This window comes from Notamacropus eugenii, chromosome 4, assembly GCF_028372415.1.
Source record: "Notamacropus eugenii isolate mMacEug1 chromosome 4, mMacEug1.pri_v2, whole genome shotgun sequence".
NCBI classification, from domain to species: domain Eukaryota; kingdom Metazoa; phylum Chordata; class Mammalia; order Diprotodontia; family Macropodidae; genus Notamacropus; species Notamacropus eugenii.
This window is the reverse complement of record NC_092875.1, coordinates 14,346,775-14,370,733: the sequence shown is the minus strand read 5'-3', so window position 1 is coordinate 14,370,733 and position 23,959 is coordinate 14,346,775. Positions and strand designations below refer to the sequence as shown.

At 42.0% G+C, this 23,959-nt stretch overlaps 1 protein-coding gene across 10 annotated transcripts in view; it reads left to right on the top strand.

The window, feature by feature from the left end:
• Positions 1-23,959, top strand: part of OSBP2 (oxysterol binding protein 2) — a 293,276-nt gene that overhangs the window by 253,586 nt on the left and 15,731 nt on the right. For 9 of the 10 annotated variants that reach the window (XM_072599925.1, XM_072599924.1, XM_072599928.1 and 6 more), the window contains one exon: positions 9,578-9,823. The exons of the other annotated variant lie outside the window; for it this stretch is intronic. In XM_072599925.1, the coding sequence (XP_072456026.1) occupies positions 9,578-9,823 (246 nt within the window). The remainder of the gene's footprint in view (positions 1-9,577; positions 9,824-23,959) is intronic. 10 annotated transcript variants of the gene reach the window in all.

Sequence of the window (23,959 nt, the reverse complement as noted above, 5' to 3'; positions counted from 1 at the left end):
AAGGAATAATTGGACAGATGGAAGAGGAGATGCAAAAGATAACTGAAGAAAACAATTTGATAAAAATTAGAATTGGGCAAGTAGGAACTAATGACTTTATGAGACAGTGAGAATCAGTCAAACAAAATCTAAAGAATAAAAAGACAGAAGAAAACTTGAAATATCTAATTGGAAAAACAACTGACCTGGAAAATAGATCCAGCAGAATTTTTGGCCTGTCAGAAAGCCATGATGAGAAAAGAGTCTGGACAATATCTTCCAGGAAATCATCAAGGAAAACTGCCCAGAAGTGCTAGATACAGAAGACAAAATAGTCATTGAAAGAATCCACCATTCACCTCCCAAAAGGGATTCCAAACTCAAAACCCCAAGAAATATTGTTACCAAATTCCAAAATTATCAAGTGGAGGAGGAAATACTGCAGGCAGAGAGAAAGAAACCATTCAGATATTGAGGAGCTACAGTCAGGATCACACAGGACCTTGCAGCTTCTATAAAAGATCAGAGGACTTGGAATCCAATATTCTGTAAGGCAAAGGAGTTGGGACTACAACCAAGGATCACCTACCCAGCAAAGTTCAGCATAACATTTCAGGCAAGGAGATAGTCATTCAACGAAGTAAGGGATTTCCAGACCTTCCTGACAAAAACGCCAGAATTTAATAGAAAATTCAATATTCAAATGCAGGTCTCAAGAGAGGCATAAAAAGGTAAATGGAAAAAAACAAAAACAAAAACTTGTTACTCAATTTGGGCAAACTGTTTACCTCCCTATAAGGGAAGATGATACCTGTTAATCTTGAGAATTGTACATCTATTATGAAATATAAAAGGGATGTACATAGAGGGAATGGGTATAAAGTAAATGATGTGATAATAAAAATATGATTTAAGCATGCAAAGGGATTATAACAGGAGGTCTGAAAAGAAAGAAGCAGAAAATGGTAAATTACATCACAGGAAGAAGTACAAAATTATAGTAGAGGGAAAGAGGGGAGGGAAATGAGCATTGTTTGATTTGGTTCAAGGAGGGAATGATAAACTTAATTAAGTATATAATTCTAACTAGCTCTATAAGGAGTAGGAGGAGAAGGGGGAAGAAAGGGGAGGGGAAGATAAAAGGGAGGAAAGAAGCAGTAAGGGTAAAGGGGAATAAAAGGGAGGGGGACTAAAAGAAGGAAGGGAAGGCTGCAGGAGGTGGTGGTGAAAAGTGAAAACTATTGAGGAGGGGAAGGGAGAGAGGAGAACTAAAAGTACAAATGGTAGGAAAGAGGATGGAGGGAAATACACAGATTGTAATCATAACTGAATGTGAATGGAATGAACTCTCCCATAAAACGGAGATGGATAGCAGAATGGATTAAAAACCATAATCCAACAATATGTTGTTTACAAGACACATTTGAAATGGGGGGATACACACAGGGTAAAGGTGAAAGGTTGGAACAGAATATATTGTGCTTCAGCTGATGTAAGAAAAGCAGGAGTAGCAATCCTAATCTCAGACAAAGCAAAAGCAGAAATAGATCTAATCAAAAGAGATAAGGAAACTATATCCTGCTAAAAGGCACCATAGACAATGAAGCAATATCATTACTAAACATGTATGCTCCAAGTGGTATAGCATCCAGATTCTTAGAGGAGAGGTTGGGGGAGTTGAAGAAAGAAATAGACAGCAAAACTATACTAGTGGGGGACCTCAACCTCTCCCTCTCTGAACTTGATAAATCTAACCTCAAAATAAAGAAGTTAAGGAGGTAAATAAAACTCTAGATAAGGTAAATAAAACTCTGGGTAAGGTACATATGATAGATCTCTGGAGAAAACTGAATGGGAATAGAAAGGAATATATCTTTTTTTCAGCAGTACATGGCACATATACAAAAATTGACCACGTACTAGGACATAAAAACCTCACAATCCAGTGCAGAAAGGCAGAGATAGTCAAGGCATCCTTCTCAGATCATAATGCAATAAAAATTATATATGTAGTAAAAGGTCATGGAAAGATAAACCAAAAATCAATTGGAAACTAAATAATCTAATCCTAAAGAAGGAGTGGGTTAAACAACAAATCATAGAAACAATCAACAACTTCATTCAAGAGAATGACAATAATAAGACAACCTACCAAATCTTATGGGATACTGCAAAAGCAGTTGTTAGGGGAAGTTTTATATCTTTGAATGCCTACATGAATAAAATAGAGAAAGAGGAGATCAATGACATGGGCATGCCCCTGAAAAAGCTAGGAAAAAAAGCAAATTGAAAATCCCCAAGTAAATACCAAATTAGAAATACAGAAAACCAAAGGAGAAATTAATAAAATTGAAATTATTAAATTAATTGAATTATTAATTGATTAATGATTAATTGAATCAATTAATTGAAATTAATTGAATTATTGAATTAATGAATAAAACCAATAGTTGGTTTTATGAAAAAGCTAATAAAATTGATAAACCTTTGGTCACTTTGGTTAAAAAAAAAAAGAAGAAAATCAAATTACTAATATCAAAAATGAAAGGGGTGAACTGACCTCCAGTGAGGAGGAAATTAAAACAATAATCAGAAATTACTTTGCCCAACTTTGTGCCCATAAATTCGACAATCTAAATGAGATGCATGAGTATTTTAAAAAAATACAAATGCCCAGATTAACAGAAGAGGAAGTTGAATACTTAAACAACCCCATCTCAGAAAAAGAAATTGAATAAGCCATCGATGAACTCCCTAGGAAAAAATCTCCAGGGCCAGATGGATTTACAAGTGAATTCTATCAAACATTTAAAGAACAGATAATTCCAACACTACATAGACTATTTTTGAAAATTGGGGAAGGGGTCCTCCCAAATTCTTTTTAGGATACAAATATGATTTTGATACCTAAACCAGGAAGAGACAAAACAGAGAAAGAAAATTGTAAACCAATTTCTCTAATGAATATAGATGCAAAAATTTTAAATAAGATTTTAGCAAAACGAATACAGCATCTTATCATGAGAATGATACATTATGGTCAGGTAGGATTCATATCAGGAATGCAGTGTGGTTCAGTATTAGGAAAACTATTAGCATTATCCATCATATCAACAACAAAACTAACAGAAACCACATGATTATCTCAATAGATGTAGAAAAAGCTTTTGACAAAATACAACACCCATTCCTCTTAGAAACGCTTTAGAACACAGAAATAAAAGGAACTTTCTATAAAATAATAAGCAGTGTCTACCTAAAACCTTCAGCAAGCATTATATGCAATGGCAATAAGCTAGATGCATTTCCAATAAGATCGGGGGTGAAACAAGGATGTCCATTATCACCACTATTATTCAATATTGTACTAGAAATGTTAGCTGTAGCAATTAGACAAGATAAAGAAATTGAAGGAATAAGAATAGGCAAAGAAGAAACTAAGTTATCACTCTTTGCAGATGATATGATGATATACTTAGAGAATCCCAGAGATTCAAGTAAAAAACTACTTGAAATAATAAACAGCTTGGGCAGAGTTGCAGGTTACAAAATAAACCCACACAAATCTTCTGCATTCGTATGTATTAGTAAAGTCCAACAGCAAGAGATACAAAGAGAAATCCCATTTAAAGCTAGGGTAGATCCTATAAGATATTTAGAAGCTTTCCTGCCAAAACAAACCCAGAGACTATATGAACACAATTACAAGACATTTTTTGCAGAAATAAAGTCAGATCTAAGTAAGTGGAAAAACATCACTTGCTCATGGGTAGGTCGAGCCAATATAATAAAAATGACAATTCTACCTAAATTAATTTACTTATTCAGTGCCATACAAATCAAACTATGAGATAATTCTTTTCTAGAGCTAGCAAAAATAATATCAGAATTCATCTGGAAGAACAAAAGGTTCAGAATTTCAAGGGAATTAATGAAAAGAAAGGCTAGGGAAGGTGATCAAGCCCTAGCAGATCTCAGATTGTATTATAAAACAGCAGTCATCAAAACCACTTTGTACTGGCTAAGAAACAGAGGGGTAGACCAGGGGAATAGGTTATGTACTCAAGACACAGTGGTCAATGCATATAGCAATCTGCTGTTTGATAAACCCAAGGATCCCAGCTTCTGGGGAAAAAAAAACTCACTTTTCGACAAAAATTGCGGGGAAAACTGGAAAAAAGTGTGGCAGAAACTAGGCATAGACAAATGCCTGACACTGTACACAAGAATAAAGTACAAATGGTTACACAGTCTAGGTATGAAGATTGATACCATGGACAAATTGGCGGAGCAAGGAATAGCATATTTATTAGATTCATGGAGAAGGGAAGAATTTTTGACTAAAGAAGAGATAGAAAGCATTATGAAATGCAAGATGGATAATTTTGATTACGTTAAACTGAAAAGTTTTTGCATAACCAAACCCACTGCAACCAAAATTTGGAGGGAAGGTAGTATATTGGGAAAGAATTTTTACAGCTAATCTCGGGGATAAAGGCCTCATTTCTAGAGAACTGAGTCAAATGTACAACAATACAAGTCATCTTCCAATTGATAAATGGTCAAAGGATGTGAACAGGCAGTTTTCAGAGGAAGAAATTAAAGATATCTGTAATCGTATGAAAAAATGCTCTAAATCACTTTATTAGAGAGATGCAAATCAAAACAACTCTGAGGTACCACATCACACCTATCAGACTGGCAAACATGACAGAAAAAGGAAGATGATAAACGTTGGAGAGGATGTGGCAGACTTGGAACACTAATTCATTGTTGATGGAGCTGTGAGCTCATCCAACCATTCTGGAGAGCAATTTGGAGCTATGCCCAAAGGGCTACAAAAATGTGCATACTCTTTGACCCAGCAATATTGCTTCCAGGATTGTACCCCCAAGAGATCATAAGAATGGGAAAGGGTCCCACATGTACAAAAATATTTATAGCAGTACTCTTTATAGTGGTCAAAAACTGGAAATCAAAGGGTTGCCCAGTAGTTGGGGAATGGCTGAATAAATTATGGTATTTGAATGTAATGGAATACTATTGTACTATAAGAAATGGTGAACAAGAAGACTTCAGAGAGGCCTGAAAAGACTTATATGACCTGATCTGAGCGAAAGGAGCAGAACCAGGAGAACTTTTTGCACAGCAACGACCACAGTGTGTGAGAGTTTTTTCTGGTAGACTTGGAACTTCATAGAAATGCAAAGACTTAAAAAAAAAATTCCCAATGGTCTTCTAAGGCAAAATGCCTTCCACATCCAGAAAAAGAACTATGGAATTTAGTCACAGAATGTAGCAGATCATTTTTTTGTGTGTATGTTATGTTTAGGTTTGTTATATGATTTCTCCCATTCATTTTAGTTCTATATACCATGACTATAGTGAAAATGTATTCAAAAGGAATGTATGTGTAGATTCTATATAGAATTATATGCTGTCTCGGGGAGGGAGGGAGGAGAGGGCCAGTTAGGGGGGAAAAAAAAAGTCTAACTTTTATAGTAGTGATTGTAGAACACTAAAAATAAATAAAATTAATATTAAAAAAAAAAGAAAGAAGTGAGACAGCCTGCAACAGCTGAAGGAGCTCTGCATTGGGAGTCAGAGGGCCTGGATTCAAATCCCAGCTTTGCCAAACATAGTGCCTGCTATCATTGTGACCTTGAGTAAGTCGCTCAGTTTCCTTGTCTGTAAAGTGAGAGGCTTCCTCACAGCTCCAAAATTTTCTTAGCCTCTGATCCTAATTGGTTGTCTTGCCCCCACTTGAAACATCTCCAGTCGTGGAGAGCTTACTGTTCAGTACTCTATTCCATTGTTGGACAACCAGGTAAGAGACAGTTCCTTAGCTGGTGTGTGCTAAGCCTGAGGTGGCCAGTGCTGTGTGTCTCTCTCTGAGCCTCAGTGTCCTCTTCCATAAAATGGGGCAGTAGCTCTTGTGCCCCCTAGCTCACAGGGACAGTGTGAGGACCAAACTAGTTCTCGTGTAGAACACGCTTCAGTTGTAAAGTGCCGTTAAAAATCTCAATTGCCATTTCATTTGCCATCACTGAGCAGATTCCCCATCCTAGTTATTATCATGACAAATGGAAAAGGAAAAATCTTGGAAGCCAGCTTCCCTCTGAAGTGTTGCCCAGTATCTAAGGAAGTCACTTCACCAAGGCTGTTATTGTATTTCACATTTTAAAGAAAATAGTGATCACTCCCTAAAATGAGTCCATAGGCCTACCGTCTCCCCAGCCCAGGAGATTGCTCTGGCAGAACACCAAGTCAAAGCCTGTGGTGGGGCTAAAGATGGGTCCCCATCACCACTACAAGAGGGAAGCTGCCTTACTCCTTGTTCATGCTGAGACTTCAGCCTTAACACTGTGCTGAGTGAGGCTCTGAGAGAATTTTCTGTGTGTTCCTGAGTGAGTTGGTTTATTCATCACAGTGATAAGAACACTGCTCAATTCTCTCAGACGTCACTCCCCAGTCCTGAGAGGAGCACTCTACTAGGGGATGCTTGTTGGGAATGATGTTGTAGGGTCTCAGGGTTCGTGTCAGGAATGGGACAAGACATTTCAGACTGGAACCAACCAGCCATGGAAGCAGTGCTTAGAGATCCCCAGTGAAGAGGAGGTAGAGGCATGCCCCTTCAGGACAGCCCCAATCATCAGGAAACTTTCTTGTTGAATCAAAGCCTGCCTCTGCACCTTTCCTCTGGTTGATACCAGGTCAGGCACATGGTAGTCAGCAGAACAAGGCTGAACTCTTTCATTTGATAGCTCTCCCAAAGTCAGTAGTCAGTCAGCCAGGTGCCAGGCACTGTGCTAAGTCCTAGGGATACAAAGAAAGAGAAAAGACAATCCTTCCCTCAGGGAGCTCACAGTCTGGTAGAGAAAGCTTCATGCAAACAGCTAAACTGGAGACAGGATAAATTGGGGATAATCAACAGAGGGAAGATGCTGGCACTAAGAGGGAAAGTGAAAGTCTACTAGCAGAAGGCTGGACTTTAGCTGGGAATTAAAGGAAGCCAGGGAACCTAGGAGGCAGAGGTGAGGAGCAAGGTAATCCTAGGAGTGGAGGATAGCCAGTCAAGATACCTAGAGTCAGGAGATGGAGGCCAATGTCTGGAGTGGTGCCCAGGGCTGGGGAGTACCAGCTTATGAAGAGCTTTAAAAGGCTAGCAGCAGATTTTGTATTTGATTCTGGGGGTGTTGAGAGCAGTGCTTCAAGAAAATCACTTTGGCAGATAAGCCAAAGATGTACTGGAGTGAGGAGAGATTTGTGGCACTCAGACCTCACAGCAGGCTACTGCAGTATCAGGAATGAGGTGATAAGCTAAACTCTGGGGTCTGTGTGAGAGGGAAAATGGGAGGTATATGTGAAGTGTTGTGAAGGTGAAAACAAGACAACAGATTGGATGGAGGAGTGAGAGAAGGATAGTGGCACTCTCAAGAGTAATAAGGAAGTTAGGAAGGGCTTGGGGTAATGACACCTTGGGTTTAAGATGTTTGCAGGACAACCAGTTTGAAAGGCAGCTGGAGTTGTGATACTGAAGGTTAGGGCCGGATATATTGATCTTGGCATCATCTGCATAACAATGATAATTGGGATATCCAAGAGGCATTTGGAGATATGATACAGAGATTAGGAGAAAAGTTAGAACTAGATATATAGAGAAGATGGCATAGGAACAAATGAGAAGGCGGTCCAAGGCAGAACCCTGGAGAACACCTGCAGTTAGCAAATGTGACCTGAATGGAGATCCAGCCAAGAAGACTGAGGAGCAGTGATATTGGAGGGAGCAGGCAAAAGAAGAACAAAAAAAGCAGTGTCACAAACGTGGAGAGAAGACAGTGTCCAGGACAGAAGGGGGCTTAGTGGTGTCAAGGGCTGCAGAGCAGTCAGGAAGGATGAAGACTGAGAAAAGGTCACTGGATTGGGTGACTGAGGGGTCACTGGTAAGGTTAGAGAGAAGAGGTAGTTTCTGTTGAATGATGTTTGAAGCCAAACTGAAGAGAGTGAAGAGGGAAGTGAGAGGAAAGGAAGGGAAGATATGGATTGTTGACAGCCTTCTCTGGGATCTTGGCCAGACGGCAGAGCAAGAAGGGAGGTGGCAAAACCGCATGGATTGAGTGAGGATGAAAGGCTGTCTAAGAACGGCCGGGGAGAGGGAGAGCAAGGGTGATAGAGAGATTGGCATGGAGTAGCTTCTTTGTGTGTTGAGGGCTTTGCCTTGACAAAGAGAAGAGCCATCTCCTAATGTAAGACAGGTGAAGGACTAGAGAGTGCAGGAGGCATGTGGGTGATGGGAGACAAGGAGAGGGAGCTGTTGGTGAGTTACCTCGGGAGGGTTTGAGGAGGGATAAGGAGGTCTGAAAGAGCTGCTGTGGAGCTGGGGATGTTGAGGTGATAAGGGCCTAGCAGCAGGAAAGGCCCAGTTGAAGTTACATTACATAAATTTGTTGCGAACCTTTTTCTCCAGCTTTGTTCATTAACATGAATACAGGAGCAAAGGTAACAGATGGTGGGAGCCATCCAAGGCTGAGGTTTAGCAGGGCACAACAGTGTGATAAAGGTCACAGGACTTGAGAGAAGGGGCAGCTCAGAGTTGAGCTGGTTGACCAGAGGGTCAAGATGGGGAAGGGGGAGCATGTAGCTAGAGCAGGGGACATAGCCTTGGAAAGAACTGAGGGGCTGAGAGAGGTAACAGTGAGGATGAAATACAGGGTTTGGGGTTCACAATAGAGGGCAGACTGATCAGAGGAGGGAACTTGAGAGTTTGTGGACACGGAGGTGATGGTAAGATCCAAGGCCCCTGGTAATTCTGTCTTATAATTTCCTGAGATGATGTTGGTTTCACGGTCAAGATTAGGATTCTAAGAGTCTACAAATCTGTGATCCTGTTCTTGTTCAGGATGTTATCTAAATGCAGAGGCTTTGAGGTCTACCTCCTGGCTTCCTCAGCTTCTGTTCTACAGGAATCTTTTCCTGATCCTCCTTAATTCTAGTGCTTTTCCTCTACTGTTTATTTTTTTTTAGTAAATTTTCTTTCTCTCTCTCTCTTTTTTTTTTTTTTTTGAGGCAATTGGGGTTAAGTAACTTGCCCAGGGTCACATAGCTAGTAAGTGTCTGAGGTTGGATTTGAACTCGTGTCCTCCTGACTTCCAGGGCCAGTAATCTATCCACTGCACCACCTCGCTGCCCCTTCTAATTCATACCTCGTTGTTTGTGCATTATCCCTCCCCCTTTGGACCATGAGCTCCTTGAGGGCAGGAACTGCCTTTTGGTCTTTGTTTGTATTGTCAGGACTTAGTACAGTGTCTGGCACATGGTGAGCACTGAATAAATGCTTGCTGACTGACGGATTGTGGGGTGTGTGTGTGCGTGTGTGGTGTGTGTGTGTGTGGTGTGTGTGCACGCGTGTGCGTGTGCGTGTGCACGTGTGTGCGCGTGTGTGCTATTACTGTCTCCGTTTCGCAGGTGAGGATGCCAGGTCTTACAGCAGTTCAGTGACTTTGCCAGGGTCACCTTGCAGTTGGGGCAGCTCTAAGTAAAGCCTGAAAGCCTTGTCCACGGCTGAGCTGCTGCAGCCCTTGTGCTCTTGTCTCTGCAGGTGAATTTTAATGAGCCACTCTCCATGCTCCAGCGGCTCACTGAGGACCTGGAGTACCATGAGCTGCTGGACAAGGCTGTCAGATGCGAGAACTCCACGGAGCAGATGTGCTTTGTGGCCGCCTTCTCAGTGTCTTCCTACTCCACGACAGTTAACCGCATAGCTAAGCCGTTCAATCCCATGCTGGGAGAAACCTTTGAGCTGGACCAGATGGAAGAAATGGGCTTCCGTTCCCTCTGTGAGCAGGTAGGGAGCAATCAGGGCCTCAGCCACAGGGGATCAGCTCCTGGTTTGTGGGGGGAGGATTAGGGCATCCCCAAAGTCTGTTTGTAAACACCTGGTAAACCTCTAGTCACACAGAGATGTGATTTAGCGGCCTCATTGCTGGTCCCCTTAATGATCCTGGGGAGCTTCCTGGCCTGCTTCTAGACAAGGCCCATGAACCTCCCTCAGGACTTCTGCCTTTGTACTGAGGAGTCAGAGGCAGTTTTGGAAAGAATTTTGATGAGACCACCTAATGACATTGACTTTGAGTGGGAATTGGAAGTGAAAGGAAGCGGGAACATTAATGAGCAGAGAGTGGGAGGCTGTGGGTGGGCATGAGGGCCTCAGAGCCCAGGACCAGAGTCGCTGTGCCCAGGGGAGCAGAAGAAAGGAGAGGAAATCGGACATCCAGATGTGGGCCACATGTGGAATGGTCAGAAGTGATGCCAGATTGAGGTATCAGAAGTCACTGACTCTCCAGAGGATGTGAGTCATAGCAGTGAATAAAAGCCCTCAGTAAGGGCTTGCTGTGTATGAGGCCTTGTACCCTTGAGGAGCTTGTAGTCTAACAGGCAGACGTGTTGACACAGAGTAGAGCATGTGGAAGGTCATCTCAGCCTCAGCACCTAGGGGATGGGGAGGACCAGAAAGACCAAGAGGCAGAGAGATGGGAGAAAGGGGAATGTTCCACTCATGGGGACAGGAGGCAGCCAGGGCAAGAGCCCAGAGATGGGAGGCATTTTTCTTGGCAAAGACCAGCAAGGAGGCCAGCAGCCCTGGGTCACAAGAGGATGTGGAGGGAAGGAAAGAGCAGGACCAGTAGAAACATAGGAAGAGACCAGGACATGAAGAAGTTTAAATACAAGCCAGAAGACTTTCTGTTTTCTCTGGAGGTCCCATTGAGTGGGGAGATGACATGGTCAGCACTCTAACATTAGAGTGGAGCATGGATTTGAATGGAGACAGACTCAGGACAGGGAGAGGAATTAGAAGTTCTTGCGTGTGGAAATATCTAACATATCATATTTCTTGCCTTCTCCATGGATGGGGAAGGGTGCAGGGAGGGGGACATTTTGGAATTGAAAATAATAATTTTTAAAAGAAGGGAAAGGTTGATGTTGAGATTGAAGATGAGATGTGTATGAAAAATATTGTGACGAGAGAAGCAATGAAATGACAAAATGTGGCAACACACTGGACATGGAGGATAAATGAAAGTGAAAAGTTGAACATAACACCCTGGATGATCCTACAGAGGGTGAGAAAGGAGGAAGGCTTAGGGTCAAGAGTTCTGCTTTGGACACGTTGAGTTGGCACGTCAGTGGGGCGTCCTAGTTTTAGATGAATGAATGGCAATTGATGATTACAGGCTGTGGCTTGGTAGAAAGATCAGGGCTGAATCCACAGATCTGGGAATCATCAGCAAAGAGATGCCTGTTGATCCTATGGGAACTGATAAGATCATCCAGGGAAATGGTGTAAAGAGTAGACACTAGCCTGGTGGATGCCCACTGTTAGCAGGCACAGCCTGGATGGAGATCCAGCAGAAGAAGCTGACAGGGAAAACAGGAGAGAATGGGGCATACCTGAGTGTCAGGGGCTGGACACAGGCCAAGAAGGATGAAGACTGAGAAGAGGTCCTTGGGTTTGGTGAATTTGGAGGGAGCAGGATCAGTCGAATGATGAGGCGGAGGTCTGCCTTTTATGAAGGGGATTTGTTCTGTGAAGTTTGCACTCAGTCAGAGGTTGTACCCAAGGACCTAGAAGGCCTCGTGTGACCTCAAGGCTGCAGGTTCCCTACCTCTAGTCTAGACTGCAGCACATTTAGAGGATAGTGGGAGGAGATGGGGTGGAGGCACTGAGTGTGCCGTCTCAAGGAGTTTGGCCACAAAAAGCAAAAGAGAGGAGACGGTTGTATAGAGGATGGGGGAGACATGTTTGTAAACAGAGATAAGTGAGAGAATAGGGGGGACAGGGGAGGACAACTAAAGTGGTGAGAGGTGTGAGGATCACTGGGAAGAACTTGGAATGGGTAGCAGGGACTGTGATTGGCTCCAGGTGTGCAAAGAGCTGGTCATGGAGAAAAAGCAAGTTCCAAAAAAACAAATGTTTGCTGTATATTAAGAAACAATAATATTCAAGAAAACCTGTCCCAAAGTAGTGGGGTGCCTCAAGAGATAGTGATTTTTCCATGCCTGGTAATCTACCCAGCGGAGTCTGGAGAAACGTTTGTTGGAAGGAATATCGAGAGTATTCTTGTTCAAATATGACCTGGGCCAGATAACTTCTGAGCTCTCTTTCCAATCTGGGATTCTGTAATTGTGAATGCCTGCCTCTAGATTTCATCCACCTCTATCCTTGCAGATCACCTACAAGGAGATGCCACTTTAGAACCTAGGAACCAAATATCCCAAAACCACAACAGAGATCACCTGGGAAGGAGACTCAGGGCAGTTGTCATTTTTTCCTCCATTTCCAAAGAGAAATCCAGGACCAGACACTCTCCTTGAGTAATTCAGAGACATACCCAATGGAAAGTGCTTTAATCATCTCCAGAGACTCGGGGTTGACATGCTGGCTCACTGCCAGAGGGATCCTGGGCAAGTTTCTTCCCCTCTCCAAGCCTTATTGTCCTCGACACTCAGGAAAATGCAAAGGTTGGACTAGGTGGTCTCTGAGGGCCCTTCCACTTCAAAGTCTCCTGGTACATAAATCTCTTGCTGTTTTCCCATTCCCCCAATAATTAGCACGTTGATCCCTCACATGGCTTCTCCTTTCTTCCAGAACCAGAACCTGAGACGTGGCCTTTTCCATTCACCAGTTAGGGATTGAGGCCAACAATGTGTTCATCTCTGTGCATTGTCAGAGGGGGAGACTTTGAATCAGAAACCCCAGAAAAAAATCAGGGTTAGGTCCTAGTTCACTCTCTCTCCCTCACATGTATAGCTACCTTCCTACCTCTCTCCTGGCAGCTCATCATGCCTTTTACCCACCCTTCATTTTCCCAGGGCTCTGGAATACCCTTCTAGAGGTTAGTTGGCTTCATTCAGTATTGTCTATGGAATTGTCCTAAGTGTCCAGGAACGAATCAGGCAAACAAGCCCTGCCTCCAGGGAGGACACTTTCTCCTAAACAAGCTCTATACAAAATGAAGGGAAAGAGAGCAGAGCACAAAGAGTTCAGGGCATCAGGAAGGCCTCTTAGGGAGTCACAGCCACACTGAGGTGAAGGAGATCTCTTCTGGCATCTGCCATCTCTCCCTGTTGGCATTAGACCCACCCTCAGGTCCTCAAGTATCATTCCCTTGGCTTGCCTCCCAGGTAGAAATTATCTTTTGTCCTTAGATCTCCCATTTCTGGCTCTCTGTGCACTGAATACTATGCTCTTTTGTATTCTGGTCATGTCCATCCCACGAGATTCTAGGAGGACAAGGACCTTACTTTATTCTTCAACAACTTTATATTGTCCACATACCTAATACTACTGAAGTGCGTATTATGTGTCCTGTTCTAAGTGCCTGGGGATACAGAGAAGAAAAATAATGCCTTCCAGGCAAAACACAAATGTTTCTTAAGTGCCTGCCATACACCATAACTGGAGATTCATCTGAGACGTGAAGCTTTTGAAAATCTCCAAGCATCGTTAGAAGAGTATCAGTGTTGAGAAGCAAGATTTTCTCAGCAGCCTGCAAATTGAGATCCTTGGAAGTGCTGCCTAACAAGATATTCATCTGCTCACTTCTGGCCCAACTGACTGTCCAACCACATTCCCAAGGGGGGTGGGGAACATAGAAAGAGCAGGAGATTTGGTATCAGAAATCCTGAGTTTGGATCCCAGTTCTATTGCATGATATTGTATAACTTGAGGTAAGTCATCAAACCTCTCTGAGACTCAGTTCTGCCACTTGTGAATAAGAGGACCCATTAAGCTGTAAGTCTGTGGGCCAATGATGATCCCACAATCCTTCCCATAAGTTGTATGATGATTGAGAAACTCACTGAGCCACCCATCCACTTAATCTGGGCAGTGGGTATTCATCACTCATGTTTTACATTGCTGTCTGGGACAGGGGAGCACAAATAACTTATAACTTGCTGGTCCTTTATAACAAAGATTGAATAAAATACCATTATAACCTCTGGAAGGACTTGAACTTGGACTCTTAAGCAGCAGATATTGCCCATATCTTGACTCCATCAGAGGGAGCCTAGAATTGGTGAAGAAAGTTGTGGGTGTCAACAGGAAAGTAGACACCTTGGTTCTGCTACGTTCAGATTCAGAGAAGATCTCTCTTATATCAACACTGCAGACAGCAAACTGGACCCAGTGCCTGCACATTTGGACCATCCCTGCATCCTGGATGGAGTTGTACAGGTGGATAGAAGCAAGTGGTTTCAGGGAACATCCCACAAGCACTTGCTCTCCAGCCTCAGAAATGGAGCCTTAGATACCAGGCTTTGGTGATTTTCCAGTATGAAAAGAACGAAAGAGTTGGTTGAGGAAGAAGCTCAAGTAGACAAGAGGACAAGTGTGTTCCCATGACATGAGTTGGATGGGGGATGAGCTGAGGGAGTGGCCCACAGGATCAAGCTCCCTGACTCCTGACCATTCTGGGGATGATGTTGAAGATTCCTCTGTCTGTGATGGACGACTTCAGAGACTATCTCAGAACCCTGATGGCCTATGGCATTGTTTTAAAAGTCTTTCCACCAGATCCCATGCATCACCTGTAGCATGAAAAGATAAGGATACGTGTAGACTAAGTTTTGAACAAGAGAACCAGAGTGGATCATACCTGGATTAGGTGGCCAAGGGTTCTTGGCACTGATCCTATTAGCGGCTTCTACCTGAAGCGCTTTTGTTTTTTTTAATTAATTAATTTATTTTTAGTTTTCAACAGACACTTCCACAAGATTTTGAGTTCCAAATTTTTTCCCCATCTCTCCCCTCCACCTACCCCAAGTGTGCATTCTGATTACCACTTACCCCAGTCTGCCCTCCCTTCTATCACACTCCTCCCTTCTCTTATCCCCTTCCTCTCTATTCACTTGGAGGACAGATAGATTTCTATACCCCATTGCCTGTATATCTTATTTCCCAGGTGCATGTAAAAACAGTTTTTAACATTCGTTTTTAAAACTTGGAGTTCCAACGTCTCTCCCTTCCTCCCTCCGCACTCATCCCATGGAGAAGGCAAGCAATTCAATATAGTTATACATGTGTAGTTAGGCAAAACACTTCCATAACAGTTATATTGTGAAAGACTAACTATATTTCCCTCCATCCTGTCCTGCCCCCTGTTTATTCTATTCTCTCTTTTAACCCTGTCCTTCCTCAAAAAGTATTTACTTCTAATTACCCCCTCCTCCCATTTACCCTCCCTTCTATCATCCCCCACCTCCCGCTTATCCCCTTTTCCCCTACTTTCCTGTAGTGTAAGATAGATTTTCATACCATATTGAGTGTGCATGTTATTCCCTCCTTAAGCCAAATGCAATGAGAGTAAGGTTCATTCTTTCCCTCTCACCTCCCCCCTTTTCCCTTCCATTGAAAAAGCTTTTTCTTGCCTCTTTTAATGTGACACAATTTGCCCATTCTGTTTCTTCCTTTCTCCTCCCAATACATTCCTCTCTCTCACACCTTAATTTTATTTTTTTTTTGATATCATACCTACATATTTAACTTACGCTGTGCCCTCTGTCTATATACAATCCCTCCAACTACCCTAGTACTGAGAAAAGTCTCAAGAGTTACAAAGATAATCTTTCCATGTAGGAATGTAAACAGTTCAATTTTAGTAAGTCCCTTATGATTTCTATTTCCTGTTTACCTTTTTCATGTTTCTCTTGATTCTTTTGTTTGAAAGTCAGATTTTCTATTCAGCTCTGGTCATTTCAAAAAGAATGCTTGAAAGTTCTCTATTTCATTGAATGACCATTTCTTCTCCTGAAGTATCATACTCAGTTTTTCTGGGTAGGTGATTTTTGGTTTTAGTACTTTGACCTCTGGAATACCATATTCCAAGCCCTTTGATCCCTTAATGTAGAAGCTGCTAGATCTTGTGTTACCCTAATTGTATTTCCACAATACTTGAATTGTTTCTTTCTGACTGCTTGCAATATTTTCTCCTTGACCTGGGAGCTCTGGAATTTGGCTAAAATATTCCTAGGAGTTTTCCTTTGGGGATCTCTTTCAGGAGGTGATAAGTGGATTTTTTCAATATCAGGGCAGTTTTCCTTGATAATTTCTTGAAAGATGATGTCTAGGCTCTTTTTTTAAATCATAGCTTTCAGGTAGTCCAATAATTTTAAAATTGTCTATGCTGAATCTGTTTTCCAGATCAGTTGTTTTTCCAGTGAGATGTTTTACATTGTCTGCTATTTTTGCATTCCTTTGGCTTTGTTTTATAATTTCTTGATCATTCATAAAGTCATTAGCTTCCATCTGCTCCATTCTAATCTTTATGGAATTATTTTCTTCAGTGAGCTTTTGGATCTCCTTTTCCATCTGGCCAATTCTGCTTGTTAGGGAATTTTCCTCCTCATTGGCTTTTAGGATCCCTTTTGCCATTTGGGTTTTCAAAGTATGATTTTCTTCAACATTTTTGGGGTCTCCTTTAGCAAAAAGTTGACTCGTTTTTCATGATTTTCTTTTTTTTTTTCATTTTCTTGGGTTTTTTTAATATATAATTTATTTATTTTTCAGTTCTTAACATTCACTTCCACAAGAATTTGAATTAAAAATGTTCTCCCAATCTCTTCCCACCCCCCACCCCAGGACAGCATAAATCCCATCCACCCCTACCTCCAGTCTGTCCTCTCTTCTATTACCCACCCTTCTTCCATCCCCATTTTCCTCTATTTTCCTGTAGGGCATAATAGATTTCTGTGCTCCATTGCCTGTATATCTTGATTTCCAGTTGCATGCTAAAACAATTTTTAACATTAATTCTTAAAGCTTTTGAGTTCCATATTCTCTCCTTCCCTCTCCACCCACCCTCATTGAGAAAACAAGGAATTCAATATAGGTCATACATATGTAACAATGCAAAGCACTTCCATAATAGTTATGTTGTAAAAGACTAACCACATTTCCCTCTGTCCTATCCTACCCTCGATTTATTCCATTCTCTCCCTTGACCTGTCCTTCCACAATAGCGTTTGCTTCTGATTATCCCTTTCCCCAATGTGCAGTCCCTTCTATTATCTTCCCTCTCCTACCCCCTTCCTCCTTGACTTCCTGAAGGGTAAAATAGATTTCCATATCCATTGAGTGTATGTTATTCCTCCTTAAGCCAAATCCCATGAGAGTAAAGCTCACTTATTTCCTTTCATCTTCCCCCTCTTCCCCTTCATTGTAAAAGCTCTTTCTTCCATCTTTTATGTGAGATGATTTGCTACATTCTACCTCTCCCTTTCTCTTATTCCTGGTACATTCCATTCAACAGTAAATTTTATGTTTTTAGGTATTCTCCCTTCATATTCAGCTCACCCTGTGCCCTCGGTCTATGCATGTAAATGTATGTGTATATATACACATGCATGTATATATACACATATACCCATACACATATACCCATGTATATACATACCTACACATATATACATACCTACATATAATATACACATTCATACATACATACCTACACAGGTATAATATACACATACATACGTGCCCATACATGCCTACATATATATTCCCTCTAACTACCCTTATACTGAAAAAGGTCTCATGAGTTACAAATAACATTTTTCCATGTAGGAATGGAGACAGTTCAATTTTAATGAGTTCCTTAGGGCTTCTCCTTCCTGTATACCTTTTCATGTTTCTCTTGATTCTTGTATTTGAAAATCACATTTTCTATTCAGCTCTGATATTTTCAACATGATTACTTGGAAGTCCTCTATTTCATTGAAATTCCATTTTCCCCCTGAAGTATTATACTCATTTTTGCTAGGTAGATGATTCTTGGTTTTAATCCTATCTCCTTTGACCCCTGGAATATCATATTCCAAGCCCTTCGATCCCTTAGTGTAGAAGCTGCTAAGTCCTGTCTTATTCTAATTGTATTTCCACAATACTTGAATTGTTTCTTTTTGGCTGCTTATAATATTTTCTCCTTGACCTGGGAACTCTGGAAGCTAGTTGCACTATTCCTAGGAGTTTTCCTTTTTGGGATCTCTTTCAGAAGATGATTGGTGAATTCTTTCCGTTTCTGTTTTACCCTCTGGTTCTAAAATAACAGGGCAGTTTTCCTTGATAATTTCTTGAAAGATGATATCTAGGGCTCTTTTTTTGATCATTGTTTTTTTTGATCATGGTTTTAAGGGAGACTAATTATTTTTAAATTATCTTTCCTGGATCTGTTTTCCAAGTGAGCCGTTTTTCCAGTGAGATATTTCACATTGTCTTCTATTTTTTCATTCTTTTGGGTTTGTTTTGTAATTCTTGGTTTCTCATTAAGTCATTAGTTTCCATCTGCTTCATTCTAATTTTTAAAGAACTATTTTCTTTTTCTTTTTTTTTTCTAATCCGAGTGTAGGCCTTTATTGAAATTGACACCTCTGATGAAATGGGCTAAGTTCCAAGAGGAACCAGCAGCTTCAGAGAAAACAAGCTTGATTTTTATAGTGTAATGATGCTGATTACATAACAGAAATTATAAATATTAAAAAGGCAGGAGGGATTTGTTAAGGGATTAGGTAATGAGGAGTGGTTCCTTCTATGGTTTGGTGATCAACATCCTGGTTGTGTTGCTTTTTTTTAAATTAATTTATTTAACTTTTAACATTCATTTTCACAAAATTTTGGGTTCCAAATTTTCTCCCCTTTTGTCCCCTCCCCCCACCCCAGAACACCGAGCATTCTAATTGCCCCTATCACCAATCTGCCCTCTCTTCTATCATCCCTCCCTTCCCTTGTCCCCATCTTCTCTTTTGTCCTGTAGGGCCAGGTAACTTTCTATACCCCATTGCCTGTATTTCTTATTTCCTAGTTGTATGCAAGAACAACACTCAACAGTTGTTCCTAAAACTTTGAGTTCCAACTTCTCTTCATCCCTTCCTCCCCACCCATTCCCTTGGGAAGGCAAGCAATTCAATATAGGCCATATCTGTGTAGTTATGCAAATGACTTCCATAATAGTCATGTTGTGTAAGACTAACTATATTTCCCTCCATCCTATCCTGCCCCCCATTGCTTCTCTTCTCTCTTTGGATCCTGTCCCTCCCCAAGTGTTGACTTCAAATTGCTCCCTCCTCCCATTGCCCTCCCTTCCATCATTCCCCCCACCCTGCTTATCCCCTTCCCCACCCTTTCCTGTATTGTAAGATAGGTTTTCATACCAAAATGAGTGGACATTTTATGCCTTCTTTTAGTCGAATGTGATGAGAGTAAACTTCATGTTTTTCTCTCACCTCCCCTCTTTTTCCCTCCACTACAAAGTCTTTTGCTTGCCTCTTTTATGAGAGATAATTTGCCCCATTCCATTTCTCCCTTTCTCCTCCCAATATATTTCTCTCTCACTGCTTGATTTCATTTTTTTAAGATATGATCCCATCCTATTCAATTCACTCTGTGTGTGTGTGTGTGTGCACGTGTGTGTGTGTGTAATTCCACCCAGTACCCAGATACTGAAAAGTTTCAAGAGTTACAAATATTGTCTTTCCATGTAGGAATGTAAACGGTTCAACTTTAGTAAGTCCCTTATGACTTCTGTTTGCTGTTTACCTTTTCATGGTTCTCTTCATTCTTGTGTTTGAAAGTCAAATTTTCTTTTCAGCTCTGGTCTTTTCATCAAGAATGCTTGAAAGTCCTCTATTTCATTGAAAGACCATTTTCCCCCTGAAGTATTATACTAATTTTTGCTGGGTAGATGATTCTTGGTTTTAATCCTATCTCCTTTGACCTCTGGAATATCATATTCCAAGCCCTTCGATCCCCTAGTATAGAAGCTGCTAAGTCCTGTCTTATCCTAATTGTATTTCCACAATACTTGAATTGTTTCTTTCTGGCTGCTTGCAATATTTTCTCCTTGACCAGGGAACTCTGGAATTTGGCCACAATGTTCCTAGGAGTTTCTCTTTTTGGATCTCTTTCAGGCGGTGATCTGTGGATTCCTCGAATACTTATTTTGCCCTCTGGTTCTAGAATCTCAGGGCAGCTTTCCTTGATAATTTCATGAAGGATGATGTCTAGGCTCTTTTTTTGATCATGGCTTTCAGGTAGGCCCATAATTTTTAAATTGTCTCTCCTGGATCTATTTTCCAGGTCAGTTGTTTTTCCAATGAGATATTTCACATTATCTTCCATTTTTTCATTCTTTTGGTTTTGTTTTGTGATTTCTTGCTTTCTCATAAAGTCATTAGCCTCCATCTGTTCCATTCTCATTTTGAAAGAACTATTTTCTTCAGTGAGCTTTTGAATCTCCTTTTCCATTTGGCTAATTCTGCTTTTGAAAGCATTCTTCTCCTCATTGGCTTTTTGAACCTCTTTTGCCAATTGAGTTAGCCTATTTTTCAAGGTGTTATTTTCTTCAGCATTTTTTGGGTCTCCTTTAGCAAGGTGTTGACCTGCTTTTCATGCTTTTCTTGCATCTCTCTCATTTCTCTTCCCAGTTTTTCCTCCACCTCTCTAACTTGATTTTCAAAATCCTTTTTGAGCTCTTCCATGGCCTGAGCCCATGGAATATTTCTTTTGGATGTTTGGGATACAGAAGCCTTGATTTCTACATCTTTCCCTGATGGTAAGCATTGTTCTTCCTCATCAGAAAGGAAGGGAGGCGGTATCTGTTCACCAAGAAAGTAACCTTCTATGGTCTTATTTTTTTCCTTTTTCTGGTCATTTTCCCAGCCAGTGACTTGACTTCTGAGCTTCCTCTTCACACCCACCTGGCCTCCAGATCCACTTAGTCTCCACCCAGCTGGTGCTTGGGCTCTGAGATTCAAATGCTGCTTCCCAGCCTTAGGGCTTTGGCAGGGCGGAGCTGCTCTTCAGTGTGAGATTAAGTTCAGGTGCTCAGGTAGGGGCAGGACCACCACACGGGGCTTTATGCATAGACCTTCAACAATGGCTCTGAGGTCCTGCCTGCTTTGGGAGTCCCTGTGTGCTGCCGCCCCTGCTGCTGCCTCCCGAGGGGGCCCGAGCCACGGGGACACCCCACTCCCCTCTCAGTCACCCAAAAAGACTGTCTCACTGACCCTTGTCACCTGTGGGTGGAGGGACCTGCACAGCTGCTGGAGATTCTGTCCCTGAAGCCTGCTAGGATCCATTCCTCTTGGTGCCGCATGACCAAGGCAAGTCTGGGCTCCGCTCCAGGTCCGGTGTGCCACGGACCCTTTGGGTCAGTTTTTCAGGGCTCTCTGGAACAGAAATCTTGTCTGCTCCGTTGTTCTGTGGCTTCTGCTGCTCCAGAATTTGTTGGGAGTTCTTCTTTACAAGTAATTTATGGGCTGTGGGTTTGGAGCTAGTGTATGTGTGTCTTTGTACTCTGCCATCTTGGCTCCTCCCCCAGGAACTATTTTCTTCAGTAAGCTTTTGAAGCTCTTTTTTTATTTGACTAATTCTGCTTTTTAAAGCATTCTTCTCCTTATTGACTTTTTGGACCTCTTTTGCTATTTGGGTTAGTCTATTTTTAAAGATGACATTTTCTTCAGCATTTTTTGTGGTCTCCTTTAGCAAGCTATTGACTCACTTTTCATGATTTTCTTGCATTGCTCTCATTTTTCTTTCCAATTTTTCCTCCACCCGTCTTACTTCATTTTCAAAATCCTTTTTGAGCTCTTCCATGGCCTAAGACCAATTCATATTTTTCTTAGAGTCTTTGGATGGAGGAGCTTTGACTTTGTTATCTTCTGTTTGTATACTTTGGTCTTCCTTGTCACCAAAGTAAAATTCTGTAGTCTGATTCTTTTTCCAGTTTTTGTTCATTTCCCCAGCCATTTACTTGACTTTTGAACTCTTTGTCAAGGTAGTTCTCTACTTCCAGTGGGGGTGGGGTTGTGCCATCAGCTCCTTGATCCCCCCCCCCCAAACTGTGGGTCTAGAGCTCCAGAAACAGTCACTGCCACTGCCCCTGCTGCTGCTGCTTCAGGCTCCTCATCCACAGGCTTCTCCACCACCCTGGGGCTGGGGCCCAACCACTCTACTCAAACATACATGTCCCACAGGTTTTTTCCACTGACCTTCCAATTTATCAGTTCCTCCAAGGTAGCACAATCAAGGGAGAGGAATTTACTCCTCTCCTGGCCTGCACTCTGATCTGTAAGCAACCATAAACTTTCTTTTCTGCCTTGCAACTATGAATAGTGTTCCCTCTCCACAGCCACCACTAGCTCCACCATGCCAGCACCAGCACTCCTATCCTGTTTTGGGGTCGTGAAGTTTGAAAATCATCACAGGTGCCTGAGATTCAGTCCCCACAAGGCCTGCTCAGGTCCCATCTGTGCTGGCATAGCCCACACTGTTGCTGCACTCTGCAGTAGACACTTCCTGGTGATCTTCCAGGCTATTTTGGGCTGGGGATTTGCTTCACTCTGTCATTCTGTGGGTTCTGCAGCTCCAGAATTTGTTTTGAGTTAACTGTTACTCCACCTTGGCTTAGTTCAGCCCTAAAGAGCTTTTAACTGCCCAGCCTGAGGGGTATCTGCCACGGTCCACTAACTGTTGGAGAAAGTAGTTGGCGAGATGAACCACATACACCTACCAGTGTTAGTTTTCCTCATTATCTTTGAGAATACTAAAGAAGAATGTTGGGGAAGACTGAAGAAAGCTTGAAGACAGTGGCCCAGTGCTTCATTTGAGAAGTACCAGTTTTGCAGTGCTCCTGTCAAGGCTGGTGGCCACCTTGCATCTCAGCTCCTCTTCTGAAGCAGGGAATGGAATATTCTCACATCTCTCCAAACTGAATCATGATAATTTCAGAGTACAGCTGAGATTGTGGTTGTGGTAGTGTTTCTTTTTAAATTGTTGCCATCACTGTATGTATCTTATTCTCTTGATTCTGCTTCTTTCACTTTGCACCAGTTCTAATAAATTTTTCGATCACTATTTCTCGCAGCTCAGTAATATTCTATAACATTCATATGCCACTTGTTCAGCCATTCCTCAGCTGATAGCTTTCTAGGTGTTTGTTTCTGCAAAAAGAGTTGCTGCAAATAAGTTGTGTATTGGGGGGGGTCTTTATTTTTACTGTTGACCTCCTTGGGGTGATTGTCCTTCATTCGTGAAGAGTACCAAAGTGACATCACTATGTTGGGGTCAAGGTATGGTGGGTCTAACTGTGGCTGATAGACCTTTCATATGAAGTCTGAAGGTTCTAGCACAGGTGGGGCACAAATGGCACATATGAACAGTCAGAATGGAAAAGTCTCTGAATTTGTGCATCTCACATTTCTTTTGAGCTACCACACTTCTGCTTTACACAGCACCTTCTTTGATATGGGCATGCCATGCTGAGTGGTCCTGTGCCAGTGTTGCCAGTGTCTTGCAACCAATTCCAGAGTTCTTCAGAGAGACCTTGAAAGCATCCTTGTATTGCTTCTCCTGACGTCCATGTGAGCACTTGCCTTGTGTGAGTTCACTGTGAAATAGTCTTTTAGGCAAATGTTTGTCATTTGAACAACATGGCCAGTCCATCGGAGTGGAGTTCTGTGCAGTAGAGTTTGAATGCTTGGCAGTTCAGCTCCAGAAAGGCCCTCAGTGTCCAGTACCTTATCCCATCAGGTGATATTCAGAATCTTCCTAAGGCCGTTCAAATGGAAGTGATTCAGTTTCCCAACATGGTGCTGGTAGACTGTCCATGTTTCTCAGGCATATGACAGTGAAGTCAGCACAACAGCTATGTAGACGTTCAGTTTGGTAGTCAGTCTCACTTTCCTTCGGAGCTTCCCAGATGCTGAGTTAGCTCTGGCAGTGCATGCTTCAGCCTATCCATCTGTGTGTCCTTCCCCAGAAAATATGCTGCCAAGGTAAGTGAACTTAACTCACAACGTTCTAAGTTTCTCCATTTACTGTGACCAGTGGTTCCCCAGATGGATGGTACGTTGCTGGCCAGAGGAGAACCTCTTATTCTGTTGGTATTAATTGTCAGAACAAAATCAGCACAAGTGGCAGAGAAGC